This window comes from Daktulosphaira vitifoliae, unplaced genomic scaffold, assembly GCF_025091365.1.
Source record: "Daktulosphaira vitifoliae isolate Bord-2020 unplaced genomic scaffold, ASM2509136v1 Scaffold_1, whole genome shotgun sequence".
In the NCBI taxonomy this organism is placed as follows: Eukaryota; Metazoa; Arthropoda; class Insecta; order Hemiptera; family Phylloxeridae; genus Daktulosphaira; species Daktulosphaira vitifoliae.
In genome coordinates, this window is record NW_026099572.1 from 29,855,433 (window position 1) to 29,880,501 (window position 25,069).

At 31.4% G+C, this 25,069-nt stretch overlaps 1 protein-coding gene across 4 annotated transcripts in view; it reads left to right on the forward strand.

Annotated features, from left to right (window-relative positions):
• Window positions 1–10,168: 10,168 nt before the first annotated feature.
• LOC126895161 (uncharacterized) overlaps window positions 10,169–25,069 on the forward strand; it is a 35,065-nt gene continuing 20,164 nt past the window's right edge. Inside the window, exon 1 of one of the 4 annotated variants that reach the window (XM_050666715.1) lies at window positions 10,169–10,661. In XM_050666715.1, coding sequence (XP_050522672.1) covers window positions 10,643–10,661 — 19 coding nt within the window. In that variant the 5' untranslated portion in view covers window positions 10,169–10,642. Of the gene's footprint in view, window positions 10,662–21,619; window positions 21,639–25,069 lie in introns of those variants that run through there. The other 3 variants (XM_050666711.1, XM_050666713.1, XM_050666714.1) reach the window with 3 other exon arrangements.

Here is a 25,069-nt window from a genome sequence, read left to right on the forward strand (position 1 = left end):
AATACATTCATGATCGTATATATCCGTAATAATTTAGTTTCAAGATGTCCTAAAAAAAAATTTTAAATCGTTGGTAAGTGCACGATACTCTAACAAAGTCAGTCATAATATTTTTTAACTTCTGTTGAAATATATTTAAGAACTTTAATGATTTTAATATACCTTCTGATTTCATCCGTCATTTAATTATATATATTTAATTATATTTAATATATATATATATATATATTGTAAATTACACTTTATCTACGTATTTGTATGGTCATAGGTCTCGAAACTGTTACTGATAATTTTTACTTTTCTCTTCCCATTAATTTCGATTGATTGTAAGACGCAGGCTAAATAATATATAAATCTCATGGTTATTTACATTTTATTGAGTAATCAGGCGAAATAATAATTTTATTTGTCTAAGAAAAATGCATTAAATTTATATATAAAAAAAAATTAAGCTTGATTAAAGAAACTTCTATTAGTCGCTGTATAAATATTTGTTAAGATGAAAATAGAATTGAACTTTGAGGGAGTTGTAAGCTATATTTACTTATCTATTTAATTAACCATTATTAATATTCTTCGAAAAATAAGTACTTACACTCAAGTATATAATGAAATGTATTGTGAGCTATTCCGATGTTACTCACACTGTTTATTTTTGGAAAATTCAGTAAAAAATATGAATACTAAATTAAAATGAAATTTAAGAAAATAAAAAATTAACGATATGAATTATTTCAATTATAACAAAACGAGTAATTGCGTATAAGGATCAAACGGATAAAAATGACCTTTAACAATTCATAAAAAAATATTTCGTTTATTTTTGTAAAACATTTCCCATATAATGAATATTCTTCAATTTTTTCTTGACGCATCTGATGACGTATCTGATATACTGTGAATAATCGTATACATGGCGTAAATGAGTTGGACTATTTTTATGGCATAAAACAAAAATTACTCAGAATCCTTTATTCTAAAACATTAAAAACTTTTCATAGAGTAATTGTTGTTCAATAAAATGAAACATAAAAACACGGAAATTAAAGTTTTTTTGTTATAGATTTTTGCTTATAGGCTGACATTTTAGGTTTTCTTTGGAGTAGTTAAAATATTCAATGAGGCTATTTTATTTGACTTTACACGTTTAGCTATACTATTATTAATAATTGTTGCGAAAAAATTGTTGTATTTCCAACTAAAATATCAAAGTAAAATTGTTTTAAGTTATTGGCACAAATTAGTGAAAACACCGAACTCAGAGTTGTTTTTCGATTTATAAACGTTGGCCATAAAATGTAACAATACAAAAATAAAATATATAACACTTATACGAAACATGATTCTTCCGAATCTTTCATTTGAAAAAAGATTCTCATAGTCTACTGCTGAAAAATAAACTCTAATTTACACCAAGTAAAATAAACTGCAAAAAACGTTACGTCGTTAAATATAAAAGAAGGCGGTGGAAATTGTTGTTTTTATAGCTAAGTCCATTTGCTTTGGATATAAACTACATACTCGTCTTGATTCAACGAAGCCGAACACCATAGAATTTTGAGAAAATACATAATAGGTAAACCCACATAAATATTCAAATTTCATTGTTTTGCCATCGCGCCATTCTTTGCAGTTGAAAACTGGTATTTTGGCTATAGAAAAACACGTGACAGGTCCACCCTCGCGTGTTAATTTTTCCTTTTTTGGGTTTGATCATAAAATACCAAAACCAGTCTGTAAAGTGGTGTAACATAACATAAATGTCCCAAGACAAAAAGGAACCCAGGAGAGTTCTTATGCACTTATTCACACACATACAGTTTAAACTGCGATTTTAATGATCAGAAAAAATATTTATCAAAACTGGTAGTTGCACAGTCTCCAACTCAAGAGAAGTTTCTCCTGGCTCTTCGTCCACACTTTGCACCAAAAACCGGTTCCCTTTTTAGCTGCTGCTGGACGTCTGTCTTGTTAGTTTTCGTTGTCACGATTATGGTTATTGTTGTTTGATGATAAAAATCAAATATGAAGTCAGAAAAAAAATGACTGATCATCTGGATATTGAATCTTGGCAGACATAGGTGACAGCAGTGTGACATTGCGGGGTTGTTCGCCGAATCACAGGAGTTTTAGGTCTGTTCTTTTTAAACACAATTAAGTCGGAATTCAAATTTCACACGTTTATACGTGCCTAATGACATTTTCGTTTTAGTGCCGCCCACTCGTTCGTAGACATTTCATCCATATTACATGCCTTGCACGAAGAGAACGCAGTAAAAACTTGTCTAACCCGCGTAGAATTCAACTAACACGTCGCTACGATAAAAAAAAATGTGTTTAACAGTTATTTAAAAAGCATACTTGGGGTCTATTTTACTGGCCGTTGTACACGACTATACGATTTTTATTTATTTAAAAACACTTGAATGTCTATAATTAACGATCAATTGTTACTTAATTGATTTGACTGTAATTACAAATTATACAAAATGTTACTGAAAATGTAAAATATATTACTGATGATTTGTATGTAACAAAAGATGAGGTTTTATTTTGCATTTAGTTAGACCTCAATACTTAGTACTTGGCATGAGTTTTATATGTGTTAGTGGTAAAAAAATTGTGGATTAAACATTTTTTGTGGTCAAAATCGTGTGAAAGTGATGTTAAGACTAGTTGCTTATAACACGATTATAGTTTTATCATAAAATTGAGCGTGACTAATAAAAAAAAAATACTTTACACCTGTGAATTATTTACATATTAATTGTTACGGGTTTTTTGTAATTAAATACATATCTATTCAACGGTATAATTCCAGTTTTTATATTTTGAATACAGTGAACAATCGTTAAAAAATAATGTTGAGTCGATTTAATCAATATATCTTTTTTATTCGCACAATCCCGTTGGTGATTACTGTTCAAATTGTCACTCTAAACAAAACAGCTGATATTGTAGTAAACACAAGTGATGAAGGAAAACGCTGAAAGAGAACGATCGTACTCTGTTATAGTCTATGTATAGTGATGTAATTTGTTTATCTTATATTACAGTGACTTAAGGCTGGAGGCGATCATATACATTATCAACGGTAAAGAACTATGTTGAATACAATGTGTACAACGGGAAGTACACAATAGTAGTATCAATTTGGCTTAAAACTTCCGGCAAAATTCGCACAGACTTCAATAATAATACCCCGAGGCCAATTGAATTCCTAAAGATACTTCACTATATCCAGATATTTGTTATCATGTATTTTTCACAGCTAACAATGAGGAATCTAACGGAGGTGTTTACAAGCTTATTTGCATTGAATCTGGTCAAAGAATAGTTATTTTTGAACGCCGCAGTGCATATTATAACTGTGGGCAGTCTTATAATGATTATTGCTTTTAAGCGATAAAATCTTTGTAACTAGATTTCAACAGAATAAGTGGAATTTTACTATGCAAAAAAAAAAGCACTATTATAATTGTGGTTAAAACAAATGACTGTAACAAAATCTGAGTGACCAAAAGTAATTCAATTTTTTAGAAATAATAATATTTAGAAATTTTGCCAATTGTACGAACTATTTTAATAGACGTCTCGTCAAAGTATACACCCCAACCACCTAAACCGAAGATTTGTATTGATAATTAGGTTCTATTATNTTCAATTTTTTAGAAATAATAATATTTAGAAATTTTGCCAATTGTACGAACTATTTTAATAGACGTCTCGTCAAAGTATACATCCCAACCACCTAAACCGAAGATTTGTATTGATAATTAGGTTCTATTATTTTTTTTTCATCTTTTATACCTATTTGATATAGTAATATTACTTAAATGTCCATTACATTGATTTAATATTAAGTTGATTTATCATCGATTCCGTTGTCACAAAATAAATTTAATACTCTCAAGTTTCTGTAGTTTTATAAATATATAAATTTATGGTATTTTTATTAGAATATTTTATGATTTAGTATACAAGCATATAAATATATAAGTAGTATGCAGTAATGTAGTGAGAATACAAGAGATTATTTTAATATTAGTCACTTGATTCTTCTTAAAATAATAATTATATTGAGAAAATTATTATTGGTATTTTTTATTTTTATTTATTTCTCGTTTTCTCAATGATTAAGTATTTTTTTTAATTCATCCCTTATACTGTATAAGGGTGTCAACTTTATTTTTGCAATGGCGACATAAAAATTTTACTAGCTTATAAAATAAATAATGATCTATTTAAGTAAATTATTGATCTATAACAAATTTTGAAATAGTACTTCGAAAATTATTAACATTTTAAATATAGAGTAGAGGAAGAGTATGGAAAAGTAATGCGTAGTGATAAAAATAACATAACCTACACCTTACCTCCATTATATATTTTAAAATAGTTATAACTTCCAAAGTAATGGGTCAAAAAATGGTTATCGATCAGTAATTTGTTTAATTAAATATTTTATGAGCTAGTTAAATATGTACATTATATTAAATATGTATATATAAGTATGTATTCATACAATAAGAATTAATCACTTGTGGCTAATATAATATAAAATTAAAAATAATTTAAAAAAAAATCATAATTAGGTATTTTGGGAATAAAGTTATAATGTTAGTGCTGATGATGATGACATTGATCTCAAAATACGTATATCCGTTTTTTTAAAGTAATTTTTATGACTTTTGAGTTAAATGTTTTAACAATTTTTCGTTTAAAATTAATACTTTTAAACAATGCTATTCTATTAAAATTACAATAATAAGAATAAAACGTAAAGTTATCACCTTTGAGATATCTCCATATAATTTTTGATTTACACATTTGTCGAAACACAACTAAATAGTTCTTAAAAATTAGAAACTTCTGTCAAACAGCAGTTATTTGATAAATGTATCTGATTTATTGGATTGATGTTACTGGAAAATCAAGATTCTATTTATTTAATAACGATTCTATCAGTATTTTATTCTATTATTATGTTCCGCTCTATTTCTTCTCTTTTCGTTTTAGTTGAAAAAAATTACTATTAATTCAAGTTTTTTCATAAATTTCACCTTTATGCCATCTCTAGTTTTTTCTTTTAGTTTTTTAATAGTTGCACTATTTATCTATTATTTTTACAGGTTTTCCAGACTTTCTAAATAATATTGTAATTGGTCATTGTAATTCTTTGTTGGTATTTTAAGTATTTACTTACATTATATGGTAAAACATTTGAAAGTCACAACACATATTACACAATTTCTAAATCCAGTGAATACTCTAATTACTTCATTTTAGTTTATATCAATGATATATTTTACATTTCATAAATCTTATTGAATTTTATTAATTTTTGTAAACTGTTTAGCTTATAAAAGTTATTAATTAATAAACTTAATAAATAACTGAAACAAATAAGTGCTAGTTATTAACATCTTATGTCAAACTTAATGTGGTAAAAGTATTGTTAGTTCGTTATATTTTGCTGAATTTCTGAGGGGTTAATATAAAAATAGAAAGTTGGCTTCCCAAGCCATCTTCTAGATCCATCTATGTATGTAGCCCTCTTATCCCTTAGATAAGTTAAGATGAGTTCATTTATTTTAAATTTCAACGTTCAAAAAACTACTATCGTAAAATAAAAATAGAAAAGTTGGTTTATTGTCAAGTTGAAAATTAAAAATAAATATTCAGAAAACTACTATGTGTTAGAGTTTCTTTGTAATATTTATACTAATATTATTATTTATATTTTAGTAAAAAATGTTGTTCTGTAAATCATTATTTTATTATGCTTCTCAAATTTTAGGCGTATTGTATAGGCAATTTAGTCAAAAATTTTTCCACAACACTGTAAAGAAAAATAAATAAAAAAATAATTTTAATTGCACAAATATGAAATCTCAGAAATACGTTTTAGTTTAAGAATGTTATCGATTCGTTAAGATATAAACAATATACGCCTGCCAAATATCTTAATAGAGATTTGCACAATTTTACTGGATTCTTAATGACGTAATTTCTGATAAAGTATATATAAATAGTACACAATCATTACAACTTCTAATTGATGTTTACTGCTCATCATTTCTTTTTAATGTTCCTAATTGAATTTGTATTTTTTTGTGATTTTTGGTGCATCATACTTACTAATAAACAATGTGCGAATGTTTTTTTTTTGATTGCCTAGCTAGAAAAAAACATTACTGAAAAATTCTCATAATCTTTTGTATAAGAAAAGTTTTTAAATATTGAGTTTCCTGCATAAACACATATAAGGAAGTGCTTTGGCTATTTAGCACACCAAACAGATTTCAATATTCTTTTAAAATTTGTAATCTAATATTAGTCCTTATATAATTATATAAATAATTACTACAATAATTATATTTCATATTTCATAAAACATGTTTGTTTGAAATATTGTAATTGTGCAATATCATCAATGTAGTATGTGTATTTCACTTTAAACATAATAATAAGTTTTAGTTTCAACGATTAGAGTAAAAATAATAGTGGTAGGAAAAAATGTATGTATATAATTGTGTATATATAAACAGATAAAAAGAAAATTGGATATATTATTTGGAGTGGCGCGAGAAAAATTTTTTCGAGCTTAAATACACTTAAATAAAACACTATTTGCATCTTTGGTTTTCCAGAAAACTATTTGTCCACTTATTATGTCTTATCAAAGGTATTTATTAATCATAACTTACAAACTGAGTCCATTCATCGGATTATGATTAAATATTTTCTATATGTTACAACATGAACTTAAAACTTAAAGTAATTGTATTAAATATGCTTCTAAATATTTATTATTATGATGATCTATATTTGTAATTCACGTTATAAATAGTATACAAATTTTTATGTTCAATGTATGTGTCATAAAATATTGCTTCAATTTTTTCGAGGACCTAAGACTTTTTTTTTTTTTAATTCCTTGACCTTTAATATCTAGTTAAAAAAACGTGTACTTAGGTTAAATTATGACACGAACTTTTAAAAATAAAATTACAGAGTATGATTAATATTAAATAAAAGTAAATAATATAAAGATAAACACGTTCATAAAAAATTCGTCACTTTTTTATGTTATTAATTATATAAATTATTGTTTTTCTTTCTATTATTCAAATTTAAATGTAAACTTATTAATTAAAAACTAAGTTTTTTTTTTCAAATATTTACAAATGGTTTATGTACCAAAGTTTATGTGCTTTAGACAATGAGTTGTAACTAATACGTATTTGGGAAAATCCATTTGTTAAAGTTCGTGGACTAATGATTATGAGTGATAACACTCAATTATAATTATCATATGATTGCTTGAGAACATTTATTGTTATCTTATTAATTTTTAAATTTACATAAATTATTTACTTTCTAAGTCAAAAATTATTTCAGCCGTTGGAATCAAAAAATATTCTTTATGTTCAGTGACATTTGTAGCTAAAACGTCCAAAGTATAGTAATAATTGTTAATTATTATTATGTCTATGAATACAGAGTGATTGATTAACTATGGCTCACGCAATATCATTAAAAATGTAAAGCATAATTTAGCTTTTTATTAGAAGTTAATAGTACTTAACGTTCTATAATTTTTAGAAAATAATTTATTCCTATTTCTTTTTTTCCTTTCAAATTTTATCCAATTTAGTATTTTAAATGGAAATATGATATATTTCCATTTTAAAACATATATTATAGTTTAACGAATTACAAACAAGAAAATGATCTATCTAAGAAAATTACTGGTCAATAAAATATTTTGGATTAGATTTTTAAAAGGTATTAGCACTTTTACAATGAAGCGGTAGGAGTAGTGCAATTCATTAATAGCTATAAATAAAAATAAACAGATTAACTCTTCACATTCCATTATTATAAAAGAGTTAATTACTTCCTAAGTACTGGTTCAAAAGTTTTTATCGACCAGTTATTTTCTTAGATAGACAATTCTATTTAATGAACTAAAGTTAATACAATTTAAGGGAGAAAGAGGGGAATAGGATAAAATTTTTTTCTGGAGATTATAGAGCATAGTATAAAATTAGTTTCTAAATAAAAAAAATTATATTATGCATTATATTTTTCATGGTATTATTAGTGAAACAATCAACTGTATAACTATATCTAAATTAGTTTCTCCGCTTCTTGTGATTACGATTACAAACATAATTGGTTACATATCATATTCGTTGTCTACCATTTTTTATTATTTACTTACACAATTATTTAAAACTAAAATTACTTCGGATTATTTACTATAAAATTCAATCATTCAAATAATTTATCATTTAAGGAATAATTAAAAAAGTGTTGATTATGTAGATTTAAACTTTACACTAGTAAAATGTACAATAAGAAAATTACACACTTATTTAATTATTTATTTTATTTAATAATACGGTAATTTTTGTGTTCCTTCATCGTGTTTAACTTAATGAATTATATTTTAATTAGCTGTAAATTCATAAAACAGTAAATAAAATCATCCAGTTATATAATTTTTATTTATATCAAATTAAAGCAAAAGGTAAATATTTGTGAAATTTATCAGTTGCAGTTGAAGTGATTAAATATTCAAAATTTAAAAAGCAGATTATATAACAATATTATAAATTTTGACGATCATAAGGAGAAAATTATTTTGAATAAATTTTCAACAGAAAAATTATTATTAACACGTTTTATATTTCATTGAAATATTAAAATAATGATATTATATTTATCGTTAACATATATATTTGTTTAAAAAAATATAGCTAATTTTGTTAAAACCACACTATTTTGATGTATGTCATGGCTGAATAATCAAAATTTATCTCTATTATATTTATATAATAATAATTTAATTATATGTTTACTGCGATGTACTTAAATATATAATATCCTATTCACAACTTATAATGATACAATATTTATTACTTTACATCATATTTCAATACATGGCAAAGCGTAGAAGGATTAACACTAATCCGGACGTTATAACTCAAACCAATATACACAAAATTCATTAAAATGTAATAAACTCATAAATAAAGCACAGAGAATAGTAAAAGCGTGTTACGCAGTACTTTTTGTGTATTTAAATTTTCAATCAGATAACTCGTTTTTGAAAACGATTTTAATCGCGAAATAAGAAACAGTTCATACTATTCATATGCATAAGGTTATAGTTTAACTACCGTATTGTAGTATTATTTTGCTGTGAACATTGAACAGCGCTCTATAGGTACATACATACTTGGTTATCGTCGGGTAAACTGCAATACAATATATATTATTTCACTAAATAGATATTCAAATGTCGATAAATTCACCTGGAATATTGTTCATTGTTATTTGTTAAGATATATTATTATTTTATAAGTGCCATACAATGCTATTTTGACCTTTATGTATTCAATTTGTGGTTGAGTCAAGGAGCACTAAAGTGAAATTCGAAAATAGTAGTAGACTTCAGGCTGATGCATTTATGAAAATGTTAAAATAAAATCTATGAAAACATCCACAAATTAATAGCTACAAAATGTAATTATTTAACCATTAAATTATTTTTTTTTATTGAAATTTTATACTTAAAAATATCTTTTATGACCGTTGGTCCAATCAGAAAATAACTTCGGGAAGGGATGTGTTAATCTTTTTTTTTTTCTCTATCAAAAATGTTTAATTTCGATTCGCTCAAATTATGAAATCTTAAATGAGCTAAAAAGAGGTTATCGCGAATAAAAATTCAAACATGACAAATCATTTCGGGGAGTTGTAACCTCCCCGGGTTGCATCACTGTATGTAAAATTCCCGTTTGAATTAAACGTTTTTAATTTTACAGTTAAACGATAACTGAGGTCAAATAACTATTGGTAATTACATTGAACAGTGCTTTATATTATGTACATGAATGAATTAATTGCTTATAATTTGTGTTATATATTATCGTCATAAGATTTTAACACCTGAATTATTTTATTACAGTAAATCAGTGCAAAGTATGAGAAAATCGATGGCTACCGTTCGCTATTTTCGCCGCACAAATCGTTTAGGACGCACGTGCGCTGACGTTGCCGGTTAGCCACCAGGTGTCGCCACAGTCTTCTCCGCCACCGATGCCTTGTGCGTGTGTGTGTTGGCCGTACGCGTGTTTTCGGAGAACGAAACCGAGTAACCGGCCCAGTCGTCTCTATCTGGTTCAGTGTTTCACGTTGTCAGTGTGTTAGCAGTGCCGGTCTTCCTGAATGCCGGCGACAGTCTTACGATTTTTTTTTTGTTTTCGCGAATGAGCCGTTCATCAATTTTATATTAATTATTCATAGAATATTTCGTCCAACAAAAATTCCATTCGTTTTATTTCGCGCTTTGATTCCGCCGTTGTGATCAGTATCAAGCTGTTGTAACAGTTTTGTTGGCTGGTCGTTAAGATGAAGGACTTTCGGAACTGAGGGGAGCGAATGGTGTTGCGAATTGTAAGAGCGGCGGTCGAGAAAAATATCTCGTCGTAACGACAACGTGAACGCGCAAGCACCACGACTTCAACGACGTCGACTTTTACGAACAATATGATCATATCCAAGGACTTGTTTTTGTTGGGCGATCAAGATTACTTGCGCCTACCCAAAGACGAAAAGAGGTCCAGAAATGCCAACAAGATTCTCAGGTTAGTATCGATTTTCGCAACTCAAAAGCGTCAAATCGTGCCGTTTTATGTAATAAGTTAGTAAACAATGCGTGGACGACCACCACAAATCACATGTGACGGTCGTCAAGAACTTTGGTTTTTTTTGGGGGGATGACCTAGAAAATTTGGAGGGTCTTATCACGGACGTCCACTATGATACGTGTCCGCGTTGTAAAAAGATGACGAAATAACAAATTCGACCAAAATGACCACCGTGCGTGTACAAATATTCATTATGGCAATTAAAATTTAAACGAGTGTCGAAACCGCGGCCGATTGACGAGTGTAGGTAACAGTTGCATGTCACTATGTGATGGCGGTGAACGATCGGTTTAGTTTTTTCGTTATTTGCCGACGGCTGCCTCGGTAACGGTTTGCACAATGTCGCGTCCCTCCCCTGAGGCCCAGTCTGGGTTGCTCTTGGTCGTGGGGTAGTTCTAAGTGCAGAATCTCCGGTTCAATAACCTTCTCCTCTATCGCCGTATTCGTCTACTCCTCGTACCCCGTATTTCATAATAGTCTACATTCAAGGACAGTATTATTGTGCATATTTCTATTATTGTTATTGTTGTTCACGTTTATTTTGTTCAATTCCCCAACGATGTCCTTATCTACAGCGCAGAGTAATTGTGCTATTAGTGTGTATGCGGTCCAACAACGGTATAATATAAACTCCACTACAGTTGCAATACAACATGCCAGCCACGTGGTGCCTATTTTTAGAAATGGGAACTTCGCACTGAATTTCACGACAACTGTTGGGTAACATTACACCATATCCGCTGCCCGTTAGTCGAAACAAATAGAACAAGTGCTTGTAACTTTTTATAAACTTTTTTTTGTCGTTTTTATGTTGTCGTCCATCTATTAGCAGCCATAAATTCTCAATCGTCATAACACCAAGTTACAAAACAGCAATGCCGTTTCTCAGAGAAACGATCTCCTGCGTTCAGTGATGATTCTCGATACACTACATCTACAGCGCACATTATTTGTCATTTACGTGTCTTGGCTAATGTGGAAACATGTGAATATTGAACACTGATGATAGTGACAATATTTCACTCTAGTATTAAAAAAAAGCGCCAAGTGCTAACGTTCAGTGTTTTATCGCGACGATTGTGTTTGAAGTATTACTACTATGCGATTTTTCTTTACGAGATTAGGCCGAACCGACACGCAAAGAATTTTCAGAATAGTGCTCAAGGTGTCGTCGTTCAAGTCCTTGGGTTCCGTATAACGTGACTCTGCATTACAACCTACTGATCGAGTCGTACCCGCAACTCCAACCTTCAAATAATATAGAGCACCGTCGTAACGCCACCGCATACGCTGTGCAAAAAAAAAAAAGTAATAAAAAGTACAATACGGCGTGACTGTAATATTGGGTTATTATTGTTTTTCTCGACGATGGTTGTTTATGTATAAAAAAAATTCGATCGCACGCGGCGGCATTGGCCAAGAGAACGGCAAAAGTTTCAAAACTATTTGTTTATTTTTATAGGCCACAGGCGTCTCTTAAAAATGTTTTATGCAAATCGACCACTTCCGAGACGACTTTTCCCTTTCGTTTGCCGCGGAAAAACATAATACAAAAGGCGTTAATCAATTCCACGGTTGTTTTTTTTTTTTTAAACGTCGTTTATTTCACTTTTATATTAACGTATTCCTATATTTTTGTTATCTTTCGTCGCCGGCCTTTCCCCTCCACGTCGTTGGGTCTGAACGTACACATCTCATGTAACTCTTCCGAACAATAGCTAACCGTGTCTGGGACGGCGAATTTTAGGTGTGTCGCCCACACGTGCAGTTATTATACGGAGCTCGGCATCGACGACGACTACGGCAAATTGCGGCACAATGTTGATATTTGTTTTTCCACTCACGTCCTGCGTACTCGATGTCGATACCGCACCGGTGGAATCCGCTGGTCGTAGGAAAGTGAAAACATCTCGATTTGTGTTTTTTTATTAGTGATGGTGGCGGTTTTTCTACGCGTCCAATATGGCAAATTATGACTGTGGCCGCGAGCCGAACCAGTTTTGCGGGTTCCTCGAAATTTCAAAATTTATTCTCCCTTGCCCCTGTCGTCGATCGCAATGTGACCTTATGTGAGGTCATACTAGAGTGTAGTTAACGCGAACTATGAGTATTGTCGACTTGATCTTTAGCACGCGAATTTAACGAATAAAAAAAAAAATACCAGTAATAATAATCATAAAGGTTAATTTGCGAGAACATGGCACTGCAGTATCTACTTTTCTGCTAATGTGGGCATCAATTATTCATATTGTAACGATACATAAACATACGTTGCGAAAAATAAAAAACACAAATCGTATAATATGCAATGGCATTGAGCTATTTGTGGACATTTAAATATTTTATAAGCGTGCACATATGATTGTAAATTAATTGTGAGTGCTCGAGTAAACAACGAGTAGGTTTTAACAACATATTGTAGTATGTAAGACTTATTGTCAGCATCTTTTTTGTTGTTTTTTTTTTTTTTTTGAAAGTTTATATTGATCTGTTTACGAGAATCAGAGTTAATATTTGTTTTGAACAACGTATTGTGTGATATAAGTCGGGATAACAATGAGATACGTTATTATTGATGTCTCTGTGGTATCGATCAACAGGTGAACAATCCGCGTTCCGTCGGAGAGCGTAGATTTTTCGTCGATGCCCAAAAGCGAACACCCTAAGAAGTTGTGAAAGCACACAAACAACAAGGTGATGCTTTAATTTTTTAGATTAGAACGGATTTACAATTTTGTTTGGTGTTCTTTCAATGTACTGTATAATTACACACACGGGCGATGTAATCTGGTCATATAAAAAACTAATTAATTACATTGGTGAGATGTTAGATATTCTTGACAGCTGATCGGAAACCGGTTACCGGCGGCAAATCTCGACTCTAAACGGTCTTTTAACTATACAATTATATTATACATCATTATTGTTGCATTATACATAAGAAACTTGCTGTACAGAGGAAGCACTGAGCGCCCGGCAAAATAGTTCCTGTTGAGATCGTAAAGCGTATTTCACAACCCGTTTGGCGCCAGTTTGTCCATCGACCGCGTTCTGCAATTTATTTTTCATCCCAGTCGGTTAAAATCGATTCGGTTGTCTCATGTTTTGCTGTGTTTGATTGTTCGGTTGCTTATACGCCTTTTATTTATTCATCCATTGCAAATCTTAAGCCTATGATTCATATCGAAAAACAGATGTATTCGGCCGCAGCACTCGTTCTCGCTGTTATGTTTTTGACCAACAAGTGACTGCGTATTGTGGGCACATGATTAGGGTTTTTTTATTGCTTTTCCGTACGCGCCGTGTCGTGCGTTTATTTTAAACGGATGTATATACATAGACACTTGAACGTGTGCTTGGTTATCGACCGTGTGTGTAAATATGCTGTTTGGGTTGTCCAAAAAAAAAAAAAATTAATTTTGAATATTCACGAACAGCGTCTAGAGTTATTCTTTTGTCTCTACGGCAATGAAATTTTTTTCCTTGCCTTTTTATATTCATTACGCGGTCGCTCGTCCGGCGGTGTGTTTTAATACACTGCTACCTCCGCTCGCGTTCTTCTCTCGTTACCTTAACGATTGCATGTGCGAGTGAGTATTAAAAACCGCACACTTTTTTTTAATTTACATACAACTACTTTTCCAACACAAATTACCGGCAACAGCCGCGAACGCTATGGATAATGTTATTAATTAATTGTTATGAATATTGTAACGCTGTGCTATAGATAAGGCGCTTAATATAGTAAAATGTTACCATACGCTCTCGTAGGAACGCGTTTATTGGAATCTTATCGATTCGCGTTTATATTGCGTTTTTCGCTTCACAAGTGGTAAACGTGTTTGATGAACTCGAATAAATTATTAACACGATAGCTATTCACTGAATATGTGTATTTTAATAGAGGAATTATGGCGCGTCGCTATTTTTATTATTCTAATATTATTTTAAATTAAATCTTGATGTGTTTACAAATTAATGGCGAAGTATGAAAATCGCTAAAATTAATTGGTATGCGCTTTAAATAAAAAAGAGTTGTTAAAAAAATAAATCGTTAATAAAGCGCGGTATTCTGTTACAAAATGAATCTATCAAGACTGGACACGACGATGTTGAATCGGATTTATTTTAATTTTGACATTGCACTTGTCTAATAGAGCTATTGGTGTTAAAAAAATATCATGGCGCGCGGTCGTTTCACAACGCACTTATTTACTCGGTAAAACTTTGCATAGTAAGTTTCAGTGGCAAAAGACAATAGATTGTATTTTTAAGAAATAACTTATTTTCTAAAAAATATCTTGTTAATTCGTTCGCGATCGTATTCAGACGGCAGTATACATTTGAACTACGAACTCGAGATCGGATATGAAATTCACTTTTTAACTGGTTTCCGCTCTGGTGAATTTTACAATGATCGACTTTGACAATCCTGAGGAGCGCAATATTGACGGGGGGGGGGCTTGCAAATTCGTCGCTCCTATCGTTTATCCTGCGTGTTTCGGAATCGTCAGAACTATTGAACAAAATTAAAAACCCGACTACGTGCTTGACCCAATACTATAACTGTTTCTTAACATACATTCGTACTCGGGTTTTGTTTTTATTTTTGTCCGCTACCTTCCTGTTTGTTCCGTTATAGCCTCGATCAGATGTTACGTTATTAATAAATAGTTAAATAAAACACGAATTTTCTTATGATTTGCCGTTGTAAAAAGAATATAGTATAATGATAGATGATGAATCCCATAGGCCTTTTTTTATATGAAGTTGTACAGACAACGATCGCATAATAATTTTTAATGTGTTGAAGTTTGTATGTTTGCAGCAGACTAAACTTAAACCTTAACAATCTCATCTGTGTTTTACACGTATAGTTTATAACTTGGCTTAAACTAAAGAATTCTTTGGTAAGTCGTCTAACCCGATTGTCGAACTCTTTAATCCAATCAACGTGCAGTATTGAAAAATATTAAATCGGTAGCAATTTATCATTTTTGTCAAGAAATGTGTCAATAAAAATATATGATCCACGTAATTTTTATAATAAGTCGAGATGACATCACCGTTTATGTTTGGTAGCTTACAAGTGGTATTTGTATAAAAAAAAAAAAACGATTCATTTCTTCCACAGAGCATTACGCTGTTGTTTACTATTAACTCATCGGAGTAATAAAATAAAAGGGAAAACCCCATCGCAAATTTATTAAGCACTTGCCGCTCAATCGAAGATCAGGGTATTTTCGTGTGGCGGAGGTGGTCTGTCAAAGCGTAGAGCGGCAAGGCATTTGACGACGGCCGCCGGCACCCTGACTGGCAGGTCGCCAGACGCCAATGTACGGTCCGTGCGAGCGGGGTGTTCTTCTGGGCCCGCTGCCCGCTACCGTTACCGCCGCGCGCGATCCGCGAGTTCAGTCACCTCTCAAGGCAAGATGCGCGCGCACGCTCGGTACGCCGTAGGCAACGTTCACACAACCACCCCAATTTGTAGATGTCAAATTTTTTCTATTATTTTTCGTCACTGTACATGACATTGTAGCGTTTACCCAAGGTGGTTCTGTACCTTATGTTTTGCCGTTCGTTGTCCGTACAACAATGACGACTAACATTTATGTTTTTTGTTGCAGCCGAGTGCTATTGTCGGTTAATTACAATTACCGCACTATCGTCGAATGCACTTCAGCCGACGCTGTCGTTAAAATGCACTAATATTGTTGGTATTATGCATTTATCGTGTGTTATAGTCGAAGGATACGTGTCTAAGAACGTGAACAATAGGTGGTTCGAAAAAAATAATGTATTAAAAAAAAAAGAGAGAGAGATTGCGACTTCATTAATAACAACTATTGTTAGGCGCATTGATATTATTTATTTGCGATCAAATAGTGTAACCTTTAATAGGAATTATAAAACAAAGTACACGCTAAATCTGTAGCAGAATAATTAAAGTGTGCTCAGATACCTAACTTAGACGGAAACCTTGAACAGTTATTATCACGCGTGTATATACACCGAGTACTGAAATTATATATAAGTGCAATAAATGTTAATGACAGCTTTGGCGTACTACTGATGCGCACTTGTGGTTTCCATAAAGAAAACAAATCGATTTTTATATAACGTTGCACGTGCATATTTGTCGTGCGAAAGTAAAAAACTATGTATAAAATAAATATTTTATGTTTTCCACACCGAACAAAGGCTAGCGTTTAATAAAATATATTCAACTGCCGAAATATCGTATATTGTATGTTTGACATTTGATTTTAATTTGTTTGCCTGGTAAAAAATTGATAACACTTGGTTTGTTTGATAATTCGTTTTTTTTCATCTCGATTTTAAAAAGAAAAATATTGGTCTGGCGTCGAACATAACAAAGAATGTCCGTGTTTTGTGTATTTCCCGTTCAGTATGTTTGTCACGGATAAATATTGAGATGTTTTTTAATTCTAAACGAAAAATGATTTGATTGAATACGAATACATTTTATAGGATTTCGATCGTTTTGTGCCGACTAATCTATTTTCGCATCAAAGTATGTACGAACACAAACTACTACTACTACTAATGATATACTTTCACAGTTAAGTAGATGATGGCAAAACTGTTCCGCTTTTATATGATCAAGTGCTTTTAAATGATGTTCCCCAGAGTGAGTCCCCTTGATCAGTCAAAATGTTTGTTTTTATTACATTACCCTCTATCATTTTTTTATGAAAAAAAAAAATCAAATCAAATCCATTGCGAATTTTTATTATATTTGGCATAATATGATTAAAAGATGTGATTAAAACGAATAAACAAACATAAGGTTTAACTGGTAAAATTTGTACATGTAGTATAGTGTAGTGTATATATATATACATTATTTGCTCTGTGAACTCAAGTTTATTGAAGTACTCAGTGTATAATTGGCAATTTAATATCTTAATACATATATTGTGTACATATACGGAACGTTGTATAACGAAATTGTAGTTATTCAGCTGACCTCAAAAATAAAGATTAGATTATCATCTTTACACATAGATAATATATTATCTGAATTTCGTGTCTATTTTAATTTTAATTATATTTTTTTGTACAATGTTTATCTTATTAGCTGAATACTTACTTATGAATTTCAAATCCAATTTACTAAACTGTCTTTCATAATCTTATGCTTAAATTATGATGTATTCATTTGTGCAGTACAAATAATATTCATTATATATTTTCGATCCACTCGTGTATGTATAACGTTGACAATATTTGAGATTAGATTTCTATAGTTAACACTACGGTACCTCGAACCGTCGTATACACTGCTGTTTGTTGTCTCCAAATTAACTTCATTCTAAAAGGTCTATAAACGACCTATGCATAGACCAACTGTTGAACTAAAATTTAGTCGGTTCAATAAATAGTATCATAAAACTATTTATAGGATGTTTTACATCAAAAATAACAAACGAATAATAAAAAGTATTTACTGAATAGAAAAATGTTTTTGTTATGAAATGTGTACATTACGATGTTGATTCTGTTACAACAAATTGTATGTGCAGTCATACATGTTTATCGAGTATCAGATGCTTACATTAACTCGAACAACACGATTGTTTGCCAACGGTGTAAAAATGTGCGCGTATCTTCAAAGCTCGCGAAGGTAGAAAAAACACAACGGCGAAGGCGCTGGATTATAATTTAATATTTTTTTTACGATTGGAGTGAGACCCGAATACGGTGCCCAAGAAGCTCCCGGAGAGTAATGTAGTAACATGGGCAGCGCTGCTGTGTCCGGAGGCGAAGGGATTCAACACGTGTCCCCGAGATCGGCCCCCCGGGTTCGTCGACCTCATATCGCACTATTGCCAACGGGTATATTAAAGACGTTTGCTAAAGATACTAAATTAAAATATTATCTCGCAAAATAGTCACCCACGCTCGCCAATTTTACCGTGTACTCTTCGGCCAATCAAATGTCCCGTCGACACGTACTCGGCTCTTCACTCTTCGCCGCTGTTGAACTGTCGACAAGTGACATCGATACTCCATTTTTAAATCAAATTTTATAAAATACTAGCGAATCAGCTGTGCAATTATTTTTACTTGCTATGAATGTTGATTGCTATTCATTTGCATTTCTCAACTAGAATCGCCAAAATCGTATCGTTGTACTGGTGGTTTTGACTAGTGTTTGAAACTTTTGAGACGGCAATTTCGGTTTTATAATTTTTACAATATTGAAATGCATCTAATTATAAATTCAATTTACGTAAATAATGAATTTCTACGAAAAATTTTAATGTGTATTCATTTGCCGTAAAAAGCCATTTTTTTTTTATATTATAATTATTTTAATATTCCAAAACGTAAAACAATTTAAATAAAAAAAACGATATTGCTGACTTTGCAGCGAAATTCCTCAGTTTTATATTTATCGTTAAATTCGTTTTCGTATCAACTATTGTTCAATATCATTTATTATGTTAATTGCAACTTATAGAATGATTTTCATTGTAAAGTTGTTAGAAAAAATTCTCATTTTTTTTTTTTTATACCCGTATAGATGTTCGATTTGAAACACTTGGAGAAATTTGTGAGAATAAAGTGCGGGCAAAAAAATGTAATCAAAAGAAACTCGATGATAATCCTACACAATGTTTCGAGAACGTCTTGTTACAGCTTGGTGGGGGGAGGCAAGTGTAGAATTTCAGAAATAAATATTTTTAATTGGTTTTGTGTTACCAATATTAAGAATCTTTTGCACGTGCGTTTTATTTTGACGTGGGAACAATCAATGTTTATACACACACGATGGTACACAATTTTTTTCGTTTTCTCTTTGTTCAACAGTGTGAAGCTGATACGATTTAAATGGATCACGTGCTTTTGGAAACTATAAAACAGTGAAATGTCATTTTCAATCGAATAACTTTTTTACGTAAAAGTACAACACTACTTACAATGCACCCCGCGGTGGTTTATCTCAATAAAATACCTGTTACATGTGTAACTAATTTTCATTGCAATTCATTACTCAATCAGTATAAAACAAGAACCTATAATTATATCTATGTATAATTTCTTATTACAATGTGCATATTTAATGAGTATATTACGATTGATCGATACTAATTTGTAACCAAATGGCGTTTGCACTGATGATTCATTTAATTTTGAGAATTTTTCTGAAAACAAGTTTGTATTTTCCTGCTATAACTGTTTGCAAGTAGATATTTAGAATTTCGGATTGATATGAAGATTTTTTTTTGTGCATGTACTCTTATTAGACACGACCTGCGTAATACGTAAATGAATAATGCAAACGAATTTCTGTAACGACCAAACGCCGCGCGGTTTATTCTTTTTACTGTCGTTATTGTCTTTTATGAATATGATTAGACATCCTTAAATTCAACATTCGCGTGACGAAGGCGTTGTTTTTTGCCACCGATATTGTTTTGTCCATATATATATTATTATAATATTATACTGTGTTAAAAATATTCATCGGATTACAATTTGGTTTAGTACCCGCCATTTTCAAGTAAAAATTGTATCGTTATTATTTTCTACGTACGCGTCTAAAATCTGCCAAAAAACATGGAAGCCCATTCGTAAAACAAACACTTTTCGCAAATTATTATATCCAACGCGCTATTTTTATCACATAAAACCGGTTATTTTAACGAAAATATTTCCACTAAAAAGAAATATTAAATGATTCGCGCACAATGTAAATGTCGTAATTTATAATGACACTTTTTTCTGAGGAGATATAAAGTATGTTACTTGCTCTATCTGTTTTATTATCCTCGTGCGATCATTCTGATTTTTCTAATTACATGTTACTGAACTTCAATTAATAATTAATCATTGTTTCTTCAGCCACGCGCTCATTTTTTAACTATTTCTATTACAATTCTAATAACAATTAACTTAAGGCTAATAAAATTTCCGTCGTTAACGTTGTTTTTATACATTTTGTTCTATTTTCGTAATTGTCAATTTTTTTAGCACATATTGTCACACACGCCTACATGCCCGTACACTGCTATTAACTGCTATTTTATAGTTTTTTAATTTAAAAATAACCGCAGTTTTTATCGATGGTCTCTCGTCTCTGCTCTGCGCCAAAATATCGAATATATTAAGTATTAAACACCATTTAAGTGCGGTTAAATAATTTTATAACTAAATGACGACTCATTGAATATAAATAATACTTGTTAAATATAAATACCAGTGAAATATTCCTGTGGCTAGTTAAATTTTTTGCCGTGTTCGTATTCAATTCGTTTAGCACGTTATTGGTCACATTGTGTGGCGTATAGAAACAATAAAAAATTTAGGCCGAAAGTAGAATATTCAAACTATATGTCATCCTTATTAAATACTCGAAAAACAGACGAAGCAGTACGCAGCAGCTACACAGTGGCCGTGAGTGGAAATTTTAATTTTGTTGTTTTTTCCTCGTTAGATGACACTTAAACGGTAGAGGAAAACATCCTGGCTTTGTGATTGGTAAAATTAACTACGCCCGGCGGTTTTAATGCACTAGGATGTTGCACGAGTTGCCCAAATAAAACATCAATGACGTCACACTGATGTATTATTATGCGCAAAATTGCATTCGCCAAGGGCAAAGTAATTTTAAGAGCTAGGTCGCATTAGGAAATTTCAATGCATTTAAACGTGTCTATTACTCGAGTCGTGAATTGCAGCTATAAATGGTAAAAAATGGACAATGGGGAACTTGGATAATTGTGGTGAAGAGCGGTTATGCAGTTGATCTGAGCGATTTATTTGTCATTTTATTTTTTACAAGGTATCGCATTACCATTTTGGCCGTCGTACTGAGTGCGTTAAGCGCGTTGCGAATCGACAACATTGTTAATCAGCTCAGATTGTCGCCCAACACTTCTGGAGGTAATAAGAAGCCATTTTCGATTAGACAATAAGTATATTTATATGTGTTGACGTTTTAGCGACAGCAAATGGGATTCGAGTGTGTGCAAATGCGAATGTATTTGGCGGGTATATGTTACAAAAAATGATTTTTATGTATGTATAAGAGTCTGAGTGTTTACAGCGTTGCCGAATATACACTAAAACTCTGCGGATTCAATAACCGGTTAAGCGCGTCCGATTGAATGTTTGCTGTGCAAAAAACGACGTAAAAAATAACAATATTTCAAGGGGAACTATTGAGTATTTTTTTGAATTCTTATACATTTTTGGCAAACATACAACGGTTTTTATTTTTTATTACTCTAAAAAAGTCATATAACAGCTCTATATCTTTTGCGCAAACCTGTCTATGACATGAACATGATGTTTTTGCTAATTATAGTTAAATAGCGTTAACATTGTGACGACCGCGATCGAAGAAACATTTCGTAATGGTTCATGTGGGTTGACCAAAAATTGGCTAATTGGAGACAATTGATTAATATGTTCAAATAATATGACACTAAGGAATCCAATTGTAAAAGGACACAATGTAACGAAGGGGTTAAGAACAATCGTCCGTTTTCGTTTAAAAATTTAATTAAAATCATTTTGCGGTTATTCTTTTGTCGCGGTTTTAAATCAAGTCAATTGGATTTTACAATGTTGAAGAATTATTGTACACATAAAATGATTTAATTATTTTTTCGTTATTTATTTCTGGTACGCTAAGTTTTATTGAGAGACAATCGACTTCTCGGTAATTTTATTGAGTTGTAATTAACAAACAAATCTTAAAAAAAATCTGACAGCCGAATTACCTACTAATAAAACTTCTACTCTATTCCCAATGGCAGTTCCTCTAATTAAATAGGTGCAGCTGACGCGGAAGGAATATTAATATTTTGATTATTTTTAACAACTTAATCTTTTAGTTTTAAATTGATTAAAATTAACCGATATAATTGTTTGTATTCTAATCATTTTTAATCTACTCAAATTATTGTATCACTCAGGTGGGATGTCATCTCGCTTTGTTCTATGGCGTCGATACTTTGATTCCATCTGGTCCTTTTATTTACTCTGACAAAACGTTTACTTCGAGAGAGCAGCGTTTGATTTCTTTATAAATTTTAAAGAGACTAAGAGTTATGTAAAAATCGTTGTGATCAGAATTCTTTCCATTCCTCACGCTCTCCAGGCTACATACTTTTTTCTACTTCACTGTCGGTTTTTTTATTGAATACTCATACCAGGTAATCCTTTGAAAGTTCAACGAATTCTATTTTGATTTTTAATCCTTTTTCGATTTGTATTATTTTTTTTTATATCATTAATCCTAGATGATAAATTGTTCTGAATCGTACTTACTATAACTGGTTCCACACACATATACTAATAACTTCGACCTTGACCCTTCTCCCTGATCACCTTGCCCCCGACGGTAACCATGTAACCACGTTTTTTCGTTGATCTCGGGAAATCCCCTTTACGAGATATTAGCTAACCTACCCTTCGTACGAATTCATAACATTTATGACGATTTTTTCAACTCGATGCTCTACTGGTAATGGAAGCATACAAAATTTTACGAAACTAGTTTTTAGTGGCGTTTACTACAACCCCGTGAAAAAATAATTATAAATAACTATTGTATATTTGGCCAACTGGTCTCGAAGTTTCCTTGTTCTCTTCCTCCCGGTGGATTTGTTGCCCAATGTAAACGCAAATGGCTTATGCAAATCGTGTCTCTTTAGAAGGTCACAGATTTTTGTGTATGCGATTTGCCGTTTTCTATTGCGAAAACATCTCTGTTCATCTACGACAACACTCTACTGTCCCCCCCCCGACCATGTACACTTTTTATATTTACTATATAGAAGACGGCACGTCACAAGTACATAATGGCGGCGACGAGGTGCAACGATGCCGTTGTCGAAAATGTACACTTTTTTTCCTGCCGAGTGCATAATGTATCGAGAATTCGCTTGAACGACCTCTGCTGTTGGATATCGTCCGTTACCACAACACTATTAAGGATACATGTGGGTGGGGAGACAAAAAGTGACACTGCGCGTTATATAGACACAGATCTCCTTATTGCAATTCATGTGAAATCCTTGCTACAAAAATGACTCTGTGGCGTCGTGCGCGGACTGCTCAGACCATGATTAATCATATTGATTTCGTTTTTTTTTTTTGTAACACTCTTTATTATATTCCCACAAGGTTCCTGTGTTCATCTGCCAAAATCAATGTCAGTCCCAATGCAACCGTAACGTCGACGCCGACGACACACCAAACGCGACCTTCGACAGCGTAATCACATACGACTGTATTATGTAGTTTGAACATATACAATCATGTAATACGATTTTTTATAATGAGCTGTATGCTCGGCATGTACTAATTAACAATTCAGCAGCCTAACCATCTGTAACTAATATTTTCCTTGGGCTGGAAGAAATTATCCAAAAAATGTAAGAGTACAAAAGAAATTTAAATAATCGTCAATCTCGTACAGTAATCTTCATTAATTATTGACGTATCACAATATTCCCAAAGTTATTAAATCACTTCTGTACAGGATTGCATAATCAAGATTTTTAAATTGATTAAAATCTATAAAATTAAAGGTAAATTTCAAATCGATTTAAAAATTTTTTGCGTTTAAAGAATTTTCTTAAAGAAGTTTCAATAAAAAAAACCCCATCATTTTTAAACATTTCAATAGTTGCACTCGACTGGTCGCGTCCTTTTTCATTAATGTGATTTACACATCAAGATTGTATTGAGAATTCGTTGGCCAAAGGAATTGACATTGTATGTGAACCCGGTGACCTAATATAGTGTAAAATTACTCTTAATATATTAATAATTACTCATCTTCTTCGTGATCGTTATTATTTGTATAATTCATATTAATCATATTAAACATATTAATTAATGTTTTATTACCGCAGTCATATGTGGTTTGCGTTCATAATTCATGTTTAATATATATATTTAGTATTACGGTATAATAATCAAAGAAAAATTAATGTTTTTTTCATAATACAATTGTAACTTTTTTATGTTATGTCACTTGTTGGCAAACCGGACAGCGGTGGTGTTAAAAACAGTACCAACGTGTATATTCATATTTGCCCGTGTTCTAAGCCAGTCGTCTTTTAATTTTAAGCGCTTAAATTAATTTTTTTTATAGCTTTGAACAAACTATTAAGCAATTAGCTGAGATAAAAATATTTATTTTTGTGTTGCGTTTTGTTACAATTCATCATTTAGAATATAAGTATTTCAATGGCTTCCTCGCACATTTCGTGTACATTACTCATTATTATACGAGCCTGTCGTTTGAAAAAATTATCCAAAGTTTCAAATAGATGTTGTCTGTTAAAATTAGACAAAAT